The sequence below is a fragment of the Lissotriton vulgaris genome, chromosome 1_1 (assembly GCF_964263255.1).
Source record: "Lissotriton vulgaris chromosome 1_1, aLisVul1.2, whole genome shotgun sequence".
NCBI lineage: Eukaryota > Metazoa > Chordata > Amphibia > Caudata > Salamandridae > Lissotriton > Lissotriton vulgaris.
In genome coordinates, this window is record NC_141685.1 from 1,423,401,164 (window position 1) to 1,423,425,097 (window position 23,934).

Here is a 23,934-nt window from a genome sequence, read left to right on the forward strand (position 1 = left end):
AAGTGCCCTCGGCATGGTGCAGCGAGGGCTCACGGCCTGGCATTCCGAGTACGAATGATGCTGAAGTATTCTGCGCTGCGCTAGGGCAGAAGTGGTCTGTGCGCTTCTTTTTGCCGTCTTGTACACTTACTAACTGGAAAAAAAATTATGACAATAGAAGTCAGTAACACAGAGGCAGTTAAATTTTATGTTTTCAAACCGAAATTCTATCAGAGACTTCCTGGACCCTAGCAAACAGGCCAGTGGCAGCAAGAACGGCGACGCAAGGCCTTAAATAGTTGCAGCTTTCTTTGAAATTCAAAGTCCATATCTGTGGGTACCCACTCAGAATCCTTCTACATACAGGCTGTGACGCTATACATGTGTGCATTTAAAACAACTTTGTTGTACCTTAAGAGCACCCACTACACTACAGCGGAAACACAATTTATTTCCACAATAACCTACACAAATAAACCAGCTCTAATTAATGAACAAACTCTTTACTAACCTCACACAACCAAACACCAACAGACACAATCGACTTATTGCCTTTCAATATATGCACTAAAAGAGCATCCAGCTAGAGCTGAGAACATTTGTCGTTAGCACAGTACAAAAGCGATTAACATAACAGAAGATAAAAGAATCCATAGTATAACTCCCTTTATTCATTCACACTCGCCCGCACACAAAGTTGGCATTATCCTGTTGCAAAATTATGAGTAAATCCGACAGATTCCAGGTTTAAATCACTGTACACCCAACTCCGTGTTTCATTCTTTCGAAGTCAATAGGCGAGTAAAACTGAGTTAAGGAAAAGTGGCTTGTTTATAGTACTATGAAACTGCAAGCCTGGCAACACCCCCCTATGAAAAAATAAAGTTACTTCATTGTCACCACCACATCCACCACCACATCCACCACCACATCCTCCACCACATCCTCCACCACATCCACCACCACCACATCCACCACCACCACATCCACCACCACCACATCCACCACCACCACGTCCACCACCACCACGTCCACCACCACCACATTCACCACCACGTCCAGTACATCCACCACCACCACATTCACCACTACATCCACCACCACATCCATCAGATCCACCACACCTGTGTGTGTGTCGCTGTGTGTGTGCCTCTCTGTGTGTGTGTGTGTGTGGCTCTCTATGTGTGTGGGTGCAAATGCAATAGGTCTCGCATTTGCGAGAGATTAAACTATTGGCATTATAAATGACAATGCCATTTATTTATCTGTTTTCAAAACAAACACATAAATAAAAAAAATGTCATTTACAATGCCAATATCTCTAACTTTTGCAAAGGCGAGACCGTTGTATTGTAAATGCTTGTTAAGCTCTTGACATCACTTTGTTTCACCTTGGTTTCTGTTTCACTGCCTATTCTAATTAGGTTTTGGAAAAGCAGAGGTATGAATGACGACATCTTCTGTCGAAGATTCACGAACTCATTTTGGTTTCGGTTTAGCTTGAATCATGAATGAACGTAAAGCTAGATAGTGTGATCAATAAAGCCTGTTTATTTATAGTATTCTGAAAGTTGTGGTAAGTTTAAGCACTTCGCTTCAGCCTACTTTGTAGACAAAAAGTAAAATCATTACAATAAAGTAGACAATGCATTTGGAGATAATTGCAAAAGCAATATTAGGTCGATATTTCACCTGGAAAAATATTTAGAATCAATTTTGCTGGTATGTGCAGATGTGTAAAGTCGATAAAATAGACAATGTCACTTCTCTTCTCTGGAAGAATTGTTATTCCATACTCCAAATGACATTTCATAGCATATAAGCAGAAGATGGAGGAATATATTTCAAACTACTGTTTGAGAAATACAACAAAAATGAAAAGAAAAACAAAGGCCATTTTTTTCTGCTGCTGTACACGGTACAATTGTCACAGGAAATCAGTTATTTATTGACAGGATTGTGAGCGCTTCTTGCTCAAAATGATAAGCCAGTAGAAATCAGGAGCAAACCATGTAAGAGCAAAGGAGATTATTCAAAGCTTTTAATGCAACTTGGACGCCGTTTTACTTTAAATCAATTCTCAAATGCAACTGCAGTGTTGCTTTTTCATACAATGGCTCATGTTTTGAAAGTGTGTAACCTTATTACTATTGAGGGGCAATGGTTGCGCAACAATACATTTATGCAAAAAGGAAAATAATCCATTATCTTGTATGCAAAGAAACAATTTCCAGGCCTATCTAGAAGATCTAATTACACAAATGCAGTGCCTGTTTTGTTGTGACAAAATTCCATTCGTTTATCCTGTATGATTTGCAACATATTAAAGTCCTGATTCACACACGTTTCTCTGGCTTGATTCAGCTTTTTGTTTTAGGGGGAGCTGGACGAGTGTGCAATAAACACCTTTTCACCCAGACAACACTTCTGTCATAAAAACATGCCACAATTGAGTAACATTTATTAGATGTTTAAGTATTATACTTTTGAATACTTAGGTGGTAAATTTCGGACTATCTTTATTCCAGCGGCGCCTGCTCTGCTAAGGCGGAGGAGATTCGCCCCAATACTCACTGAGCAGTTTGAAAAGGAAAAATAAAATAACGTAATGTTATCATTTTATTTTACTGCACTGGCTCAGTTGGTTGTGGGGCGGAGCGGGCTGTGCTGTTCAGAGCTGCGGGAAGAGTGGTAGGCACTTTCTAAATGTGCCTGACAGTTTGGACGTAGGTCTTGTGCCGGCCAAACAGTCATGCACACTTAGCATGTTATCCACCAGGCTGCATTGCACAGCCTGGGTGGAGAACATGCACAGCCTCCCAGACCCTGTTTGAGCGCTGTACCACACGCTCAGACCAATCACGACCCTGCTGTCAAGTAGTGTTGTGATTGGCTAGGGAAGTCTGCAAGCCTGTGTGCTTCTTGCTACCGTAGAAGAGAAGAGGACAGAGAGGCCGCCGCCAGTCGGACGGATTGAAAAGTTCACTCAAGGGCGCGGCATCATCCATATTTGGCCCATAATATCCAGCAAGGGCGTACCAAACATTCTGTATTTTAATATAAGTGATGATCCAGCCCCCTCCAACATCTGCCTTGCACACCCCCAAAGTAGCTGTATTCGTTTTTTAATAAGAAGGGCCACAGCCTTGTTACAACACGATTGATTAGTGTGAATTGACTCTGCAATCCAATTCTGCTTAGCCAGGATAGCTTTCCAGTCATCCTGCGTTAAATGAGTCTCTTGTAACATTATAATTTCATAGTTGGCCTGTTTCAAGTATTGTAAGATCCTCCTCCTTCGGCTGGCTACTCTAAGCCCATTTACATTCCAGATTAAGATGTTAAGAGAGACACTGTCTAAAAGGCCCTGGGTCCTAGACATAACTTTTTTTTAAAAAGCATCCTTCCACAGAACTCACGCCTCCAACCCCCTAAATCTGAATTCCTGTGAATGAGGACTTTTGCCTTTATTTCCTTTTTTTCCATTTTCTCCCAACTGCACCCCACCCGGTGAGATTCTAAACTTACTATCTCGATAAGTGAAAGTGAACCCCCATACCTCCGGGGAACCCTCCCTAAAACTATGCTGGGTATGTTGTACTGTTACCCAATCAAGCTCACAGCTTCTTCCGGTGTTTTGTCATTACATTTTCTTCTGCGACCAAATCTGTTCAACAAAAGTTCCTACATCCTTAGGATCCTTAAAGTTATACATCTTGTTGTTCCACATAACTTTCAATAAGGCAGGGAATCGTACGTGAGCGGTAGCTCGTAACCATTTCAGCTCTGGAATAAGTTTCCCCGTTTCCCATTGTCTGTCTAGTATGATCTTGGACATATCATAGCTAATACCAAACGACCATCCGCCTTCGTAAAGTTACCTGGTTTTAGGGCTTCAGACAGGATTCATTCTTTTAAAGAATAAGACTTGAAATGAATTAGGATTTTTCTTGGATTCTTCCTATTTACATTATTTTAAAAAGGATCTTTGTGAATCCTCTGAATGTCTCCCTCAAGCTCCACAACATTGATAGAGGGGATAAATTCAAACTTATGGCAAAGCCCTTAATGTTTTCCCCTTTTAGGCCCTCTGGGACATTAAGTACTCTGATGTTATAGCGCCTACTATTATTTTCTAATGACTCTGTTTTGTCCAGCATTCCCTTCTCACTGATTTTTAACACTTGGATTTTAGAAGGGTTGACCTCCAGTACCTTACTCAGGGACTCTAAAGAGGATTCCATTGTGGAGATTCTGTCAATTATGGACAACATTCTTGCTTCTAAAGTCTTGCAGACCTCTTGGATTTTAACTTGTTTTGTCTCAGATTTAGCAAACTTATTCCTAATTTCTGTGGTTAAAGTATCGAACATCTTAGCCAGGTAAGACTGGTTTTCAACATCTTCATCTGTCCTAGAAGTAGTTATTGAAGCTGGGGGTAATTATCTTGCGACCTTGCCCCCCCCCCCCCCCCCCCCCCCCCCTCCGATCAGGTCATCTTCCCTATCACCCAGCACCTGCCCCCTTGTCAGATTTATCAAGAATGGGTGGGGAGATACCTTTATGGGGGATTCCTTAGCCTATGTCTGGGCCTGTACCTTAAAAAAGGTTCTTAGTGAGGGAGTTATCTTAACTTGTACTTTTTTATTATTAGACAAACTGGAAGAGTAGGATATTTTGCAGGGGCCGGGGCTGATGTTGGCAAGTCTATGATATTGGTGCTTGCTGTACTCGACCCTCCTGAATTCCTACCCCCATGTCTACATACAATTTGCTCCAAAATTGGGGCCTGGGAAGGCTTCCACTGAATTAATATTCCAATTTCTTAAAGAATATCTATTGGGCTGACACGCCTATATAAGCCCCACTCCCTTACTTGCACTAACCTCCTTTAGGCAATTTATTCTTTAAGACCACTGAAGGTTCAGGGAAGGGGCCGGATTCCTTGCAGTCAGACGCCTTGTACCTCTTGGGCTCACGGGCTGAATTAGGTCAAAGTTACTGCCGCGGCCCAATCAAGCCCATCCCTGCTGAATGTTTTGGGTTGGGTGGTAACCCTACTTGGGATACCCCAGAAGGAGATCTGTGATGACACGCACCTGCTGAGGTGGAACCCTGCGGCAGCCAACCCCCCTCGCCGGGAAGCTCAAAGGTTTGGGGCAGGCACCGGACCCAGCCGGCTTCCGTGGAGAACGAGGACCCGCCAAGCCTCCTGAGCCTCCTCCAGCACTTCCGCGGGCACTTGGGTAGCTAACAACAACGAAGAGGAGCCAGTAGACGCAACAAAGAGCCGGACGAGCGTGGGAGCAATGAAAGGGCGCCGGAAACCCTTCTCACATGTGACGCCGGAGGAAAGCCAGGAAGTTTGCGTCTAATGAGTCTAGCCAGAAGCCATTTTCCCCTCCGGTCTGTGAGGATTTAGGACTCCAGCACATGCCCCAATAGTTGTTGCCCTATTGTCACTGTACAACACCAGGGCATGGTGCATTCTCATGTCTCAGCCTCTTCCTCCACCTCCATGCATTATCACAACCAGTCCTCCCATTTGCTGAGGGGAGAAACAACTTGTACAGCTGTCCATGCTTAAAGTACCCTTGCTGATGGCAGCAAAGCATCTGTTGGGAAAGAGTGGACTTAGAAGTCTCTGAAAACATAGGCTCCAATCGAGTAGTTGACAAAAGGCTGTAAGCCAAACCAGGCTTGGGCCAGTTTTTTTAAAATTACTATTTGGAAGGAAAATGATTTAATCAAAAAGCAGAAATGATTATACCAGGTCAGTCATGTGGTACTGAGGGACATTATTGGTAAACTGGAACGTGCGATCTTTTGAGTTAAATTTAAATTCCAAAGCTTAAGCTGTTTGTTTATGTTTAAAAAAAATGTTTTTGCTGCTCTCAGTAGGGCATGCAGCTCATCACTTAATGCGAGCTTATAACTTGTCCAGTTTTTGCATCATGCTGTTAAAATTGGTATATTTTCATTATTTTTTAGATGTAGGATTTATTTAGCAACATTTTTATTTCATTGTTAATGCTGACAAGATAAAATATATATTTTGTTATAGCATTTTTGATTACCATTAAGAGAAATTACAATGCATATATACATTTCTGATTTTTCATCTTCCTTTTTTAAGTGTATACATGATTGTACGTGCTTATTTTGCAGAATTCGACCACAACTTGCCAAAGAGAAGATTGAAGGATGTCATATTTGTACGTTTGTCACACCTGGGGAACCTCAAGTAATGCTCGGAAAAGATAAGGCTTTTACGTTTGACCATGTCTTTGATATCGAGTCTGAGCAAGAAGAAATTTTCCAGCAGTGCACTGAAAAATTAATTGACGGCTGCATCGAAGGCTACAATGCAACCGTTTTTGCTTATGGACAGGTAAATCATTGCTCCTTTACTTAAAATGAAGAAGCAAACTTAAGTTACAATGTCTATTGGCTACATGATGGTTAAAGTATTTAGTTATAAAGATAACACAATTGCTTTATTACAGCATCAAAGAATACTGTGTTGGTCAGGGACTTTAATATTAATCTTCATCTAATCAGTTGAAGGTGTTTGGATGGATGCTGGCTTCAGCATTCACAAAAGTATAACTAGTGCTGTGAGAAGGGCAACTCATTGGTAGGTACAAACATGAGAAAGGAGAACGAGAGACGAGAAAATAATGCAGCGAGAAAAGGAAGACAAACCTGTTGTGGAAAAAGAGCAAGATTAACCCTGGGAGAGATACACTTCCCAGGCCAAAAGTGGACACCTCCTGTTTCCCAGGAATTCTTGCCTTCCTGAAAACAATCCTGAAGGAGCATACATTCACAGGCTTATCTCCGGGACCAGGGTCATTCTATAGTGGTCTAGCAGTCCATTCTAAGAAGACAACGACAAAGGGACATGTGTATATCCTCTGCACCCACAGACCTGATATCTGTAGTCCAGCTTGATAATGTAGTGACACCAGCTGCCCACATGGGGTCACTGACTCCAGTGTCTGCTTTGGTGATCTCCTTTGTAGGCATGGTTAATAAGATATTGGGGGAAGAATCCTTTACCTTATGAGCTCCAGTGAAGCACTCCTTCAGTCAAGGTAAGGCAGGTATTAATTTAAGAAGATGGCCAGACTCATCAGTTTCTTCTCAATATCTGAAATGAAGAAGCAGAAGTTAGACTGACACCTAAACATGGCATGAAAACCTCTTTGGTTGTGGTGCATTTAGAATTCGGATATCCTTAATTGCCCTGTGCCCACAGGTGTGGCTGGAATGTACAGGGTTCCACCTCAAGGTACAGAAAAAGGTCATAGACCTAATAAATGGTGAAGAACGTTTCCAAAAGGTGATGGATGAAGCATAGTAGTCCATTAAGTCTGACTGGGTCACTGACAAGGCCAGAGTGACTCTCTCTACCGGATCCCGGATAAATACTTTGAGGTCCCAGAGGCAGGCTCACCCAAAGGGAAGTATTCACGCCCATTCATGTCTAGCACCTTTCCAGCCCCTTCTGCAAGTATACCAAAAGTGACAAACTCTCAACCAAGTCAAACCAGCAGCAAATTCCTGCACAACTCATGGCACATGGCTGAAGGCCCCATCCCAACAGGCATTATGGGTCCATGAGTGGTCGTGTCAATTCTATGTTTGCAGAAGCCCTGTGCCAGTAGGTCTTTGGAGTGGGGCGAGATCACTTTGGACAGATAAGTGGGTGGAGCAGATTATGGCAGTAGGACACGCTTGGAGATTACGGATAAACCACCAATTTATCCCCCTCTCAGTCAAGACATCTCGAGAGAGCAGCGAAAAGTGATGAAAGAAGGGCAGTCCTTGCTCTGGGTCTAGGCTTTTCCATCGTAATTCTAAGGTATATAACTGTTTATGTGACTTGGGAGGTCACACAAAATGTGCTGTCTTTGTTGGCAGGTGACTACTGTTTGTGTCTTGGGTTGTTGACATGAAGCAATGGTGGCAGCTTCATGGCTTGATAATTCTCAACTCTTCCTGGTTCAGGAGGATTGTGGCCCACTGTCCCACATGTGTAAGGTTCTTCGCTGACATCCTGTGTGTACATGTGTGTGCTAGGTAGAGATAGCAGCAAGTCTGTGGTGAGATGAGTAGGATCTATTCTGGACAGCCCTTGGTTTAACATGACACAAAATAGAAGATGGAATTCAGCTTCTCCGGACAGCGGAAATGTATTGCATGCATTCTTGGAACTGAAGGGAGGGGGCCAGATTCTGACGTGTAGGAAAATGGATACAAGGCCTGTCCTTAGAAATTCTTTGAGCAAATTTTAGCAGGGGGCTGCTGGTTATTCCTTCCTTAGCTCTGCCATGTGGTTGATGGTTGGGGAGTGGAGTTGAGCCAGCAAATTCTGTTCTGAAGAGGAAGTTCCTGCCCTTTTGTCTTTTCATAGCTACTTGTGGAATTCTGATGATAGGCAGGTGCAGCGGTGTCACACTTCAATGTTCTCATTTGTTATATATTCCTGGTTGGAGCCAGCATCATCATTACCTGCTGTGAGAGCCATCACCTTGCAGAAAGACTGTGTGTCCACTCCAGCCAGAAAACATATTTTTAAAGGGAACCACCCAAAACCAGTTCCAAGACTTTAGATCGTAGGTGAATGTGCCCGCCTGGAAAATGAGTATAAAGTTGGGACCCAAACCATCCCACTTTTTTCCATTTCCAAGTTCTTCTTGACACGAACGAGAATATACACAGAGTACTCAAAGAGATGATGTGATCTGGGGCCGGTGACTTCATGACAGCATGTCTCTCAGAGGTGACGTGACTTCATGTGAAGTCTGCATAACTTGCTGGAGAAGCTGTGAGTCTGCCAAGCTCAGAAAAGCCTGCCTGTCTGTTCCGAGAAGAACGGTGAGTGCCTGGCTTGGTATCCAGGATAGACTGTCAAGGAGGAAAAGACAGGCCATGTTTCTGGTTTGTGGAGCACCTAAAAGAGCTGACCCGTACTGGAAGTGTAACTGCCGCCAACCCGAGCTGTTTCCCGGCCTCTGTCCATGGTTCACTTGGCATACTATGTGAAGCATCGAAAAATCTTAAATGATAGCTTGCCATCTGGCATCTACACAGTAGCCCAATAGACCTCTTCCGTTGCTACCTGACAGTTGTGTGACTTACAAAGCCTACACCCCGCCACAGAAGAACCCCCAGACTACCTGCAGGCCACAGCTACCAAAGACATGTAACCACTGCCAAGGCTTGCAGTGATGATTGCATTCAGTGATGAGATCCAAGAGGTAAGTCTCATGCAGAAGCCTTGCTGACAAAATATGCCGATTGTACGAATGCGAAGGGTGCACAACAATAATCCCATGAGGTCGTGTTGAAAGACTGAGAGACTGACTTGCACTAAAAAGCTAGACCTGCATATTAGAAGAATGAATGATTGCCATCGTGAAAACCTTTGCAAGATATGATCTGAAGTGAGCTACGGGTTACTAGACTTAGTAGCTGCTTACATAGCAAAATAGTCATCTCACACCTGTGCTGGTTCTTGCCTTTGAACTTTCCTTTGCAGCCTGGACTCTATAGTTATTTTGGGAGCTGTGCTCAACTTGCCTTGAATCCTGTAGTGCTCGAACTGAAGCATTTGCCCCAGGACACTGTTGCTGTCCTGGGAATTGTAGAAATTGTGTCGCACCCTGTAGTTGTGTTTACTACACCCCTGTAGCTGGACATCTCAGTTCAGTGTGTAGTATGTTGGTTTACTGTGTGATAATAAAGTATTTCTCTTTTACTAAGAGAATGACTGGGTCAAGTAGTACCTGTATGTTGTTGCAATGTTTATTTTTGAAACCCTGCCCCTTGCCTACCTCCCTGAGAAGCCTATGACTGCTTTCCCCTCCCTCGCTACCCTAAGAGTCAAGTGCGGAAAGGGCCCGGTTTGCAGAGCTGTAGCAGGACACACCCAAGGACACAAGAGGCAAACAAACGCCACCTCCATGGTTGTGGCCAGATACGCACTGCTTGGCCCTGGTTGCCAGTCATGCAGAGTCTGACGGATGCTGTGTGAAACAATGAAAGATTCACTGACGGAGAATAAAAACAGTTACTAACCTGGAACGGTGGTTCTTTAGCATTAATATGCTTAATAGATTCCGATGCTGTTTTGGGGTATTGAATCTTTTGTCTTGTTACAGAATCTGAGGAAGGAATGTGTAACTGTTGGACAGATAGCAGCGGGTAGGAGTGAGCTGAATTGACTGCAGAAATGTGCCTTTTTGTTGGACTTCTCTGAAAGAGAGATAATGTTACATGTTTAATTTTTCCTGAAGAATTCTCACCTTGACATGTGAGAAAATAAAAATAGCTCCTGATCTATAACACATATCAGCGCTTGAGAACCACTTTTACAGGTGAATGCGTTATTTTGAATGCAGAAGCAACAAGCAGTGTGCAGACTTCCAGTAAGTTGAAATAACTTCCAACAGGAATTGGCTAGCGGCGCATAATTTAAGAGGTCCGCAATGCAGTGCCACCACTCAGCTGAGACTGACACCAACAGTAAAGAGCATATTTTGTGATCTTTTTGTGTTGGGACAGGAGTGTCTGTTGCAGATAATTCGACATGCACCCTTGGTCTGTTGCCGTAAATGGGACTGGCATGGCTAGACATGGGCCCCATGCACACTGTGCACTAGATCCAAGGTATGCCTGGCTGATGAGCTCTACCTAGGGTGAAAGAAGTCCTGGGATGCTTGTATTTTGGTTCAGGGAGGCACTGGCTGTTCAGACTGGGAGGTTCCAATTGGAGCAGGATCAAGACTGATTTGCATATAGCTGGGTCTAAGCTGAGGTGGCATGGTGATCAAAAGAACGATGGACTGTGAGGCGGCCAGTGTAATTACCAGTGGCTGAAGTTGATTCAAGCATTCCACCCATCACTCTTTTTTATGTACTTGGGTCTGAGTCTGAATCTTTTGACCCACAAAATATTGCATGATCGCTAAGGTCTAGGCACAAAATAGACCCAGGGAACCTGAAACCCAAACCTGGGTCTCGCGTTACGTGGAGAATACCAGAGGCGTACCACATTGGTTACAGGAGATGAACATCTAATCTGTATCCCTAGGCCATATACATTGAGCAACTTGTGGTAGCATATCATTGTTTGAATCATTTGAGTGGGTACAGGCATTTTCCTGTCCCAGAACCGGGTGTGATATCTACTGGCCTGCTTGCGTAAATTTCCGCTCAAGTGTCCTGCTCAGTCCCTGTGCTGACAACTTAATGTGTTGTGCATATCCTGCCTACTAGCAGGACTTCATGTTTGTTATAAATGTATGTACGCTATAGGCCAGCAAGATCCATTTTGGTTTTCCCTTTTCTGTGACATGGCACAAGATGGTGGTGCTGATACAGTCTCCCTAGACTCAAAGTGTAATACCTCCATTTCTGAGCTGCAGGGTGTAAACTATTCAGGGTTAAAAAAAAAAGAAAGAAAATTGTTAGTATCTAACTTGAATATCGAACATGCAGGGGGTCCCATTTGTGAGTGAGGCATGGCCCTGTCCAGCTGTACAAGGAGTTTTGTCGTTCTATGGACATGACCGCTTTAGAACTTGATGTTTAATGTTACGATGAAGTTGGGCCATATAGCTGTTAAAACATATACACAGTTAAGTTTGATCCCGGAATGTTGCATGCAAGTTGTTAAGGAGGTTATGAGGTTCAGGGTGCCTAAAGTTCCCTTTGCTTTTGAAATTGCAATAGGGAATCATTTTCAATTCAATAAACTTTATTCGGAAACATGTAAATCATGTCCATAAAAGTACATACATACAAGAAAAACATGTTAAAATATTCGAGACAATCGCAATCCACTAAGAAAGAAAATACAGTATGGTACATATAATAAATCAGGTAACGCATTTTAAAAAATTTAGAATAAATAAAATGTTCTATAAAAAGTTTATATATATTTTTTTAAAAAATCATGCTTTTCCTATAGCTGATGGCCCTAAGTAGATAACTGGCCGTATAAAAACAGATGTCAGGATGATGCAAGTTAAAAAGTAATTTCATTGCCGCTTTAACAGTTCTAGCTCCAAATTTGATAAATAAAGGTTTTAAAAAGAATTTACGACATTCGCTATACAAATTACAAGTAAGTAGAAAGTGCTCTGTGCTTTGTTCTGAAGTGTTGTCGCACCGACAAGGACCTGTGGGGCGTGTTTTAATCTCAGGGAATGCAACCAATAGGTGGACCGTACCCATCCTCAACCTGGTGAGAACAAACCGGTGTTGCCCTTTAGTTACCTGAATGAGGTAAGGATGTAGGCCCACGAATTCATTCAAATGGTTATAACGTACACAGGTGGAAAGTTTGAGATCATCCGTGGCCCGTCTTTCTGCACAATGATTTAGGAAAATTGATTTCAGACTCTCTTTAGTGAGATCCGAAGCAGAACAGTGATCTGATGTAACGTCAAACCCGAACACATTAGAGAAGGATTCAATTATGTATTTAATCCATGGGATTCTGAGAAAATAGTCAAGACGAAGACAATCCTCAATAATGGCCCTATTAAATGAGGTTTCGTCTTTCATCCAGACCGAGCGCCACAACATCAAAGGTCTCAATAATAATAGATCATTTAGATGACATAGTCCTAATTCTTTATGGACCAAACTATTAGCAGTAGAAGTCGGGAGACACAATAATTTTTTCAGAAATGCATTCTCTTCTGCCTGTAAAGATTCTGCCCTGGAAACCCCCCATATCCCTGCTCCGTAGAGGGCAGCAGAGAGACATCTAGCTTCAAAAATCTTAAGCATTGCTTTAGGTCTTCTACTACCTAATTTACTTGCAAAAGCAAATATTCCATTGGCACTCCTGGTCATTTTGTCGCGCACCACCTTGTGCTCGATGTCCCAGCGGCCATTTTTGGAAAAGTTGACCCCTAGGTAGCAAAAATTTTCCACGCACTGCACCTCTTGGCCATCGATGAGATACCTATAGGGCTTTTTAGTTTTGACTTTACTAGCTCCACACTCCATCACATAGGTCTTACTCTTATTAATAACCAGCTTTCTCTTTTCAATAAAGGCCACAAATTTATCCATCAAAAGCTGTAGACCCCGGGGGGTCCTAGAGAGCAGCACAGCGTCGTCCGCATAGAGTAACACGGGGATGGTACTTGTGTTTACTCTAGGGGCGTCCGCTGGTGCCTTCTTTAAGATCAAGTCTATTTCATTAATAAACAGAGTGAAAAGCAAGGGTGCCAAGACACACCCTTGTCTAATACCTCTCCTGACCCTAAATTTGTCTGTGCATTCGCCCGAAGGCCCATAACGGACGCTCGAGCTAAGCCTCTCGTATAAACGGGCCAGAAAGTATATAATTTCCCTAGGTGCTCCCATTTCTAGCAAGGTAGTCCATAATATTGCGTGATCCACCAGGTCAAAAGCGCTGCTCAGGTCAGCGAAACAGAGGTAGAGCGAACCATTTTTAGCTCAGGTGTATTTCCCTATCAAGAGTTCCAGGTTTAAGCATTGTTCAATGCAGCCTCTACCTTTCCTGAACCCATATTGACAGTCTGTCATTATCTGATTAGACTCTGCCCACTCTTCTAATCGGACGAGGAGTACACGGCTCATAATCTTGACGGACGAATCCAGCAATGAGATTGGCCGGTAGTTTTTAGCGTTTCCTCGGTCCCCTTTCTTATGAATCGGAACTATTATGGATTCAGACCAGGTGCACGGAACGGTATAGCGAACAGCAGCATTAAAAACTTTGACTAGTACTGGTCCCCAAATCTCAGGTGCAAATTTGTACATATCGACTGGGACACCATCGGGTCCCTGGGCCTTACCACCCTTACTAGCCCTGATACTACTTAGGACCTCCTGCAAGGTGATATCTAGATTAAGTACTGGCCAAGAGCAACTTATCGGCAACGTTACCATATTAGAGTTAAAAATACCAGAAAAGTGCTGTACCCACGATTCCTTACCCACGTTTGAGGTTAACACGGGAAGTTTATCATCTTTTAGAAAGGGGCTATTTACTACTGCCCAAAAAAGAGTACAATTGTTCGATACAGCCGCTAGATCCAGTCGCTCCCAAGCTTCCTCACGTAATTCAACTTTCCTTTGCTTAAGAGCCAAATTATAGTCGGATCTAAGCTTGGCTACAACTGTTTTGTCTCTGGGTTTAATGGATAGTGCGTTTTTCAGTGACTTCAATGCCACAGTACAGGCATTATTAAACCATCCCCTTGCTTTGTTATTAAAATTTCCAGCCAACCTAGTAAACTTACCACTAATAAAAACATTGATTTTCATAAAGTGAAGGATACAGGCCTCCAGGTTTGGTTTCTCATCAATAATTGATGTAATATCAGGTAAGCAGCATGAGATAATGCAATTAGAAGTTACTTCTGCTCTATCCCCTGCCCACCTTATCCTAAATCCATTCGGCCTATGTACCTCAATGTTTATAATGGGGCTACTATCTGGGATTGTACAAACTTTCCAAAACCTAGTTTCGATAACAAGACAGTTATGATCACTAACCAAGTAATCAACAACCTTGACATCAGAGCTAAAATGAGCTAATTCGGAAGACATGCAAATAAAATCGATTACAGTGTTTGCCCCTCTCCCCACAAAAGTTGGCAAACTATCACCCTTCCCGTCCTGCTCAATCTCTAGGATCTCCAAATCCTAGTCTAATAGGAAGGAGTTCAAAGTTTCTCCATATATATTGTGTTGGAAATGCGTAGCTGGCTCTCCAACACGGTTCAAAGTACCACACAACTTATGGTTAGAGAGAGGACAAACAGAAATGTTAAAATCTCCAACATATATGAACTCATAAACTGTATTGGAAGCTTTCATCAATTGTTTGATTGCGTTGTCTAATTCTAAAATGACCGTATATCTGCTGGCATCAAAAACATTATTATACATATTAATCAACAGAATGTTTTTGTCTGCCTCATCAGCTAGCCACAGCAGTTGGGAATTGTTGCCCACAGTGATATGCTCCTTCACCCTTATTCGCATTTTCACAGAGGTCAGAATTAGCAAACCACCTTTAGCCCTCCCTGAGGTAGTAGCCGTTGCTGGTAACTCGTATGCTACAAAACCATCAAGGCCCTTAAAATTTAGACACCAGGTCTCTTGTAAACATATGATATCAAATGTTCTAATAAGTTCTAACCACCCCAATACTTCTAGTTTAGAGGCTAGTCCTGCGATATTCCAACTGGCAATAAGGCGAGATGTTGATGCCCCCTCTAAGGTATTGCAAGATGGACCCATATACTTAGGCTGTATACTACCAGTAGTATTTGGGGACTGATGTAAATCAAATCCTGCACCCACTTCAGCAAGCTCGTGTCTGACCTCTTGTCAATCGCAATTATTAAGACCAGACAAGGCATCATATCTATTGTGTAATAGCGTGCTTGGTACTAGGGGGGATGCCCAGCGATTATGCATATTCAAGTGGTTATCCCAACCTAGTGCTGGTGTTTTCCGTAGAGTTACATTTTGCTGTTCCCCATAGAAGAATTTTAATGTTAGGGGTACCACCGTACCTCTTCTACGCTGAGGTGGGAGAATATGTGTTAGGACATTAGGAAGTACGTCGGGGTGGGCAAACGTTACCACCACACAGTCCCCTTTAAATCTTTTGGGGCGATTCCCTATCCATGGAACACGTTTAGCTGATTTGATATCATGCGCCAGTTGCTGTGTCCCGCCAGGCGCTAACCTCATATTACCAGAGAGCCAGTGTAGGGCCTTACTACACAAAGAGCCGGATGACTCGGTAATACCGTCATCCAGCAGGGGTACATTAGCTAACACCAGAACGACAGGTGAGGCTTCCTCAATAAACTGCAGGGGGTCTGTTCCGTGGACTTGTGCTTGGGGTAAGTTTTCTATCAGTGGACACTCTACTGTAGTTGCAATATTGTGATTAACTTTCGGGGCCGGCATATGCACTACATTAGTCGGCACACCAGATGGCCCTTCCCCGGCTTGATTAACCCTTGCGGTAGTATCTCTTATTGTTAGTAGAGTATTAAGAATACCTATTTCCTCCGTCAACTTTGTTTGCACACCTCCAAGTCGTTTTACTTCTGCCTGTAATTTATCTATTTTGGAGATCAGAGGTTTTACAATTTCAAAAAGTTTACCCTCTACAACCTCAAGCAGTTTAGTAAACATTTCATCATCTCCTTTGTTTCTTATAATCCCTTCCCCTACAGCCTTTTGTGGAGCTCTAGAGGGGCCTGGGGATAATGTTTTTTTCCTTTTCGCTCTTGGCCTTTGGCCGCCCTGTTTCCGTTGGTTCTTCACGCAGGCGCGCACCGGCCGTGGTGTATGCTCAGTTAGTGGTAGATCATCCTCCACAGGACCAGATACAGTTTCTGGGTCCGAATCAGTAACGTTATCAGAGTCTACATCCAGAGTGACGGGAGATGCTAGCGTAATCAGTGGCTGGCTATCAGTCTCAATCCTAGGTGATACATTTGGTGAGACCCTGTTTTCCACCAGCACGAAGGGGCTGTCCTCAGCTGACAGGGGTAAAGTAGGGCTTAACCTGCGCAAATCTGGTGACTGGCTTAGCCCAAGTGATTCCCTCCTTTGTTCATTTATTTTCTTTACTGTTTGCACAACATAATTATCCATAGTATTTGCGGGCAGAGCAGCAGGTTTCTTTTTTGTCGCCATTTCAATATCACACAGTTCGCAAACAACACAGCAACAAGGTCTTACTTATAGACGCGTCTCTGATGGTCCAGGGGGTTGTGCCCTGCCCCTGCCTCCTCGTGCCGATGAGGGCCGTAGAGGGCCCGCCCTTTGCCCGGGCTTCGCCCCGGGCGTCCCGCTCGCGTCCCGCGGAGCGGACCTCAGCTCCGTTTTGAGCGCCTCCGGGTGCTGTTGTGCAGTCACTGGTGCGCGCCGCCGCTGAGGCTTCCGGGAACTGTGGTCCCGGGGCGGCGGCGCGTTAGAATGCCTTAGAATGACTCTCTGGCGGTGGAATCGGCGTTCGTGGACCCCTTCAGGTAAGTCTCAGGTCACTGGTAGTGGTCTGGCGTGGCCCCCGAGCTCCGCCGACCTCAGCTCCGTTTTGAGCGCCTCCGGGCGCTGTTGTGCAGTCACTGGTGCGCGCCGCCGCTGAGGCTTCCGGGAACTGTGGTCCCGGGGCGGCGGCGCGTTAGAATGCCTTAGAATGACTCTCTGGCGGTGGAATCGGCGTTCGTGGACCCCTTCAGGTAAGTCTCAGGTCACTGGTAGTGGTCTGGCGTGGCCCCCGAGCTCCGCCGACCTCAGCTCCGTTTTGAGCGCCTCCGGGCGCTGTTGTGCAGTCACTGGTGCGCGCCGCCGCTGAGGCTTCCGGGAACTGTGGTCCCGGGGCGGCGGCGCATTAGAATGCCTTAGAATGACTCTCTGGCGGTGGAATCGGCGTTCGTGGACCCCTTCAGGTAAGTCTCAGGTCACTGGTAGTGGTCTGGCGTGGCCCCCGAGCTCCGCCGACCTCAGCTCCGTTTTGAGCGCCTCCGGGCGCTGTTGTGCAGTCACTGGTGCGCGCCGCCGCTGAGGCTTCCGGGAACTGTGGTCCCGGGGCGGCGGCGCGTTAGAATGCCTTAGAATGACTCTCTGGCGGTGGAATCGGCGTTCGTGGACCCCTTCAGGTAAGTCTCAGGTCACTGGTAGTGGTCTGGCGTGGCCCCCGAGCTCCGCCGACCTCAGCTCCGTTTTGAGCGCCTCCGGGCGCTGTTGTGCAGTCACTGGTGCGCGCCGCCGCTGAGGCTTCCGGGAACTGTGGTCCCGGGGCGGCGGCGCGTTAGAATGCCTTAGAATGACTCTCTGGCGGTGGAATCGGCGTTCGTGGACCCCTTCAGGTAAGTCTCAGGTCACTGGTAGTGGTCTGGCGTGGCCCCCGAGCTCCGCCGACCTCAGCTCCGTTTTGAGCGCCTCCGGGCGCTGTTGTGCAGTCACCGGTGCGCGCCGCCGCTGAGGCTTCCGGGAACTGTGGTCCCGGGGCGGCGGCGCGTTAGAATGCCTTAGAATGACTCTCTGGCGGTGGAATCGGCGTTCGTGGACCCCTTCAGGTAAGTCTCAGGTCACTGGTAGTGGTCTGGCGTGGCCCCCGAGCTCCGCCGACCTCAGCTCCGTTTTGAGCGCCTCCGGGCGCTGTTGTGCAGTCACTGGTGCGCGCCGCCGCTGAGGCTTCCGGGAACTGCGGTCCCGGGGCGGCGGCGCGTTAGAATGCCTTAGAATGACTCTCTGGCGGTGGAATCGGCGTTCGTGGACCCCTTCAGGTAAGTCTCAGGTCACTGGTAGTGGTCTGGCGTGGCCCCCGAGCTCCGCCGACCTCAGCTCCGTTTTGAGCGCCTCCGGGCGCTGTTGTGCAGTCACTGGTGCGCGCCGCCGCTGAGGCTTCCGGGAACTGTGGTCCCGGGGCGGCGGCGCGTTAGAATGCCTTAGAATGACTCTCTGGCGGTGGAATCGGCGTTCGTGGACCCCTTCAGGTAAGTCTCAGGTCACTGGTAGTGGTCTGGCGTGGCCCCCGAGCTCCGCCGACCTCAGCTCCGTTTTGAGCGCCTCCGGGCGCTGTTGTGCAGTCACTGGTGCGCGCCGCCGCTGAGGCTTCCGGGAACTGTGGTCCCGGGGCGGTGGCGCGTTAGAATGCCTTAGAATGACTCTCTGGCGGTGGAATCGGCGTTCGTGGACCCCTTCAGGTAAGTCTCAGGTCACTGGTAGTGGTCTGGCGTGGCCCCCGAGCTCCGCCGACCTCAGCTCCGTTTTGAGCGCCTCCGGGCGCTGTTGTGCAGTCACTGGTGCGCGCCGCCGCTGAGGCTTCCGGGAACTGTGGTCCCGGGGCGGCGGCGCGTTAGAATGCCTTAGAATGACTCTCTGGCGGTGGAATCGGCGTTCGTGGACCCCTTCAGGTAAGTCTCAGGTCACTGGTAGTGGTCTGGCGGGGAATCATTTATGAGCAAGAATTCAAAACGTGTTAACCGATGACAATACCTAATCTTTATTAAGGTTGACCGGTACCCAGAAGTCACTGGGTGTGCCTCAACTGGATACAGGGCTTGGCCGAAAGCCACTCCTAGTGCTCTGGAGTGGGCCCAGCGGGCAGTGAGGGCATGGCACATGGCACAGGCTGTGCCTAGTACCTCTAGAACATGGCTGAATGATTTATCAGTGGGGTACTGACTGGGCTGCATAAAGTAAATCATTAAAAATCCAAAGTAGTCACTGAAACAACTTACATTAATGAATGTTCTATTTAGATACTTTAAGCACTATGCAGCAAAGTCCAACAAAACACAGTGACCCAGTGATATGATGGGATAACTGTTAGTCACCCTACTAACCGTTAAACTCTCTAGATTCATGTATTTTGTGAGACCATATTACTCCATGCCCCACAGTTCAAAGCAGTGGTACCCAGAAAAGTGGAAGCCGGTAAATAAAGTTAAAAAAAGTTTTACATTAAGTTTTTCATTACGTTTTCTGCAATAAACTGTCTGCCCCAAACTCTTTTTTCAGATTTTATTTACATTTTTTTTTAGGTCTAGCCTGAGACAGCGCATGTGCTGTCTCTTCGAGACATTTAGTAAGTGGCTTTTAAAAGTGCCACCAGAGGCTTTTGCTGGCCTACAGCTTGCATTCACGAGCTTGTGCAAGTGCACAGCTGCCATCTGTGTTTTTATTGCTGTAATCTGGTTCCTCTGCTTGCACTACCCCCCTCCCTCCTGGTCAGCTTCATTTGTGTCTTCTAGCTGTGAATCATGCTCCTCTGCTCGCACTCCCCCTCCCTTCTTCCCCTCCCCCTTCATCTGTTTCATTTGTGTCTTCTATCACTGTGAATGCTCCAGCTTCCACCAGACACACACACCATCAGTGCACGCTTTCTCCAGGCACACACACCACCAGCCGTCAGTGCACGCTTCCACCAGGCACACACACCAGCAGCCCGTCAGTGCACACTTCCACCAGGCACACACACCACTAGCCGCCAGTGCACGCTTCCACCAGGCACACACCCCACTAGCCATCGGTGCACGCTTCCACCAGGCACACACACCACCAGCGGTCTGTGCACTCTTCCACCAGGCGCACACACCACCAGCCGTCAGTGCACACTTTCACCAGGCACACACACTACCAGCCGTCACACACTACCAGCTGTCACACACTACCAGCTGTCACACACTACCAGCTGTCAGTGCACGCTTCCACTAGGCACACACCACCAGCCGTCAGTGCACGCTTTCACCGGGCACACACACCACCAGCCGTCAGTGCACGCTTCCACCAGGCACACACACCACCAGCCGTCAGTGCATGCTTTCTCCGGGCACACACACCACCAGCCGTCAGTGCACTCTTCCACCAGGCACACACACCACCAGCCGTCAGTGCACGCTTTCTCCGGGCACACAAACCACTAGCCGTCAGTGCACGCTTTCTCCGGGCACACACACCACCAGCCGTCAGTTCATGCTTTCTCCGGGCACACACTCCACCAGCCGTCAGTGCACGCTTCACCAGACACGCACACCACCAGCCGTCAGTGCACACTTCCACCAGGTGCACACACCACCAGCCGTCAGTGCAGGCTTCCACCAGGCACACACACCACCAGCCGTCAGTGCACGCTTTCACCAGGCACACACAACACCAGCCGTCAGTGCACGCTTTCACCAGGCACACTCACCACCAGCCGCCAGTGCACGCTTCCACCAGGCACACACCACCAGCCGTCCGTGCACCCTTCCACCAGGCACACACACCACCAGCCGTCAGTGCACGCTGCCACCAGGCACACACACCACCAGGGCATGCTTTCACCAGGCACACACACCACCAGCCGTCAGTGCAGCAGGCAGGCTCTTCTCAGAGTTTCTTGGTAAATATGTGTTCGATGCCTGGGAGGGAGTGGGTCGAGTTTCATTAAACCATGCTGAGTATGCAGGTGCTGTGCATGAACTCCTGTGTGAGTGAGTCATGCTGCCTGGGGCTCACTCACTCCACACTTGTAAATTGCGCCTGCACCAGGCCTTTTCTCATTTGCAGAGTTCAGCGCATGTACACAGCTAGGCAGCCCTCACACCCCCGGGAATGACTGCTTCCTACAACCAGAATGGAAACAACATTCAGAGCATTGAAAACCAGTTCATTTGATGCAAAAAACGGTTAACAAAAACCATGTCCAGCTATTGTAGATCTGGCAAGTTAAACAAAACAGCAACAGAAAACAAACAAGCATTGGCATAGCCAATCGGTCTCGCTTTTTGGACCCTGTAAGTATTTAGTTATGCAGCAGAATATCCTTTATGCAACAACACCAACTGTTGCATGGCTAAACACTTATAAGGTCCCAAATGCGAGACCTATTGGCTTGTTACATTCTGGCATTGGGTGTAAATGTTCAGTAGAGCCCACTGTTATCTGCTATTGTCCTTGATTGTGTGGTCTGTCACAATGTGGCAAGGTTGTACTAATTCACTGTTTCCTTAATTTCAGTCTTTGAGCATCATCACAGGCGGGTGCCATTAAAAGCTTGGTGTTCGACAGGAGAGGTGGGGCTCGAGAATGATCTTGTTTCTTCTCGTTCCTTTCCTGTTCTCCAGGCATTTCAGTCAGCACACACACGTCTAGAAATAATGAAGTCTTTGCATACTAGAAATGGAATGTAGATCCTCATTCAGTGACCATGCAAGGCAATTCTTCCTTATGTAAAGTTCTACCTATCCGTTATGCAAACCCTCTCCTTTCCATATTTCTCCCATCAGCCACTCCACTCTCCAGCACATAATTTTTTTAATTGATTTTCAGCTTTTTGAACAGTACAGAAACCGCATAACATCAGCAGTTTTTTGTCCAGTACATACAATGCAATTCTGTTATAAACAAATATCATACTTTTCCACAAGTACAGTTCTCTACCTCCCCCATCTACAGTTTCCAGTTACACCGTGTTGGGTTCTACATCATGCTCGATTAGGGGGACCCATATATCCCTTGGGTGTAAGGATGTTAGAAGTGCTTCTGCATAGATCTCCAGGTTGGGTTTTACAATAGATCATGTCCCCCAGCCATTGTTCATGTTTGGGTGCGGAGCGCTTCCTCCAGTGCATGGGTACCCTGCTTTTGGCTAGTAATAACACTACTGCTTTAAAAGTATGCCCCGGCTTCAGCTTCTGAACCATCTCCAGTAAGCACATGTATGGGGTGCAAACCACTGAATCGGACATCATGGACCTGAAGTCTGGACCACCTGTGTCCGGAACCTCTGAGCCCTTTTGCAGCTCCGTACCAAATGTAGAAAGTATGCGCCTGACAACCTGCACCATGTACAGTTTGCATTATCTCTCAACCCATACCTGAACAGTCTAGCAGGTGTGAAAATACATTTGTTATAAATATTTAAAATGGGTGATACGCAGGTTACAATTTGACGTTAACATCCCCATCCGCGTACACCAAATTCCCCATCCCTCCAGCATTTATTGTGGGTTTAAGGAAGTGTTACATCGTTCAAGCGCTTGGTTTAGTGTCTGCAGCTTATCCCCCTGCATCGCATTATGACCAGGTTGCGGCATGTGGAGCTAGTAAGTAGTGTTTGCAATGCGCATGGTGTGGTGGGTTTGTCTGGGAATGAAGGGTATAGCTTCCTCATGGCTGATCAGAGGCAAAAATATATGAATGTGAAAAATGGTGTTATATTTTAGAAATAGGTTAAGTTCACTGGATTTATGAATTTCCCTTCTGGGTACATGTCGCTCATTGTCTCCAGCCATACCAGTTTGAGCACCGTGAGTGCTCGTGGCTCTTGTGTTACTGAAAGAACTGGTTGATGCACAATGGGGTGTTTGTGGGCATACAATGGAAGCTGGTGGGCACTCACTCCAAGCGGCCGTTGTACAGTATATTTTGTTAATTTCTGTGTGTGGTATATCTGTGCGCTTGTGCGTTAAAATATAACAGAGTGGGGTAAGGTGTGCATCTCTTTCCTCAACTGCCAGGTGGGGCGTGTATGCTTGAGAATGGTACCAGTAGTGCACAAATTGCGCTTGGGTGCAGAGATAATGCAGATGCATATTGGGTGCTCCAAGTCGCCCTGGTCATATGTCATGGTGCCACCTTTATGTGATTACTTGCCTGCCCATGGCAACGTTATTAGGTGTGTGAGTAGCATTCAGAAGAGGGATCTGGGTAGTACTATCGGTATATTAGTGAGCAGATAGAGGAAATGTGGCAATATGATAATTTTCATGATTGCTACCCTGTCAGCTAGGGAGGGCAATATCCCGATCTATCTCAAAACTTGATCCTCTAGTTTTGAAATCGCCCTTTTGTAATTTTCATGGATTGCTAGCTCTGTATCCCTGTGAATCCACACCCCCAGATATTTCACTGGATCTGCGTCCATTCCTGGGGGTATTCTAACATGTGCGGTGACATGCATGGTGTTGGTGGGATTATCACTGACTTTGTCCAGTTAATACTGAGTCCTGAGTCCTGTAAAGTAGGATATATTACCGAACGAGTGGTGTAGGGTTCTCAACTGGGTCCCGTACATAAAGGACCAGGTCTTCTGTATATAGTGATATGTCTATTGATCTCTGCCGAAAGCGCAGCACCAGTGTCTCATGCCTCTGATTATTCATACCAGCTGTTCCAAAGCCAATGAGAACTGGATCGGGAAGAGGGGACAATCCTGTCGGGTGCCCCTGTGTATATACAGAGGTGCCAATGTGTGCCTGTTAATACTTACTCAACCCAACGGGGTCATGTAGAGCAGGCTTATCTTCTCAGAAAGGATTTGGGGGTCCCCATTCGCTTTCGAATAGTGAATGCAGCAGAGCTTTTTTGCTGGCCTTTGCAAAAGTTAGCTAAGCTTCTTTTTGTCTGGCCAGGCTATACTCCCTTTTTCCTGTACCTCCT

At 46.3% G+C, this 23,934-nt stretch overlaps 1 protein-coding gene across 7 annotated transcripts in view; it reads left to right on the forward strand.

The window, feature by feature from the left end:
- Window positions 1-23,934, forward strand: part of KIF21A (kinesin family member 21A) — an 863,983-nt gene that overhangs the window by 135,184 nt on the left and 704,865 nt on the right. For all 7 annotated transcript variants that reach the window (XM_086967225.1, XM_086967228.1, XM_086967231.1 and 4 more), the window contains exon 2: window positions 6,148-6,370. In XM_086967225.1, coding sequence (XP_086823351.1) covers window positions 6,148-6,370 — 223 coding nt within the window. The remainder of the gene's footprint in view (window positions 1-6,147; window positions 6,371-23,934) is intronic.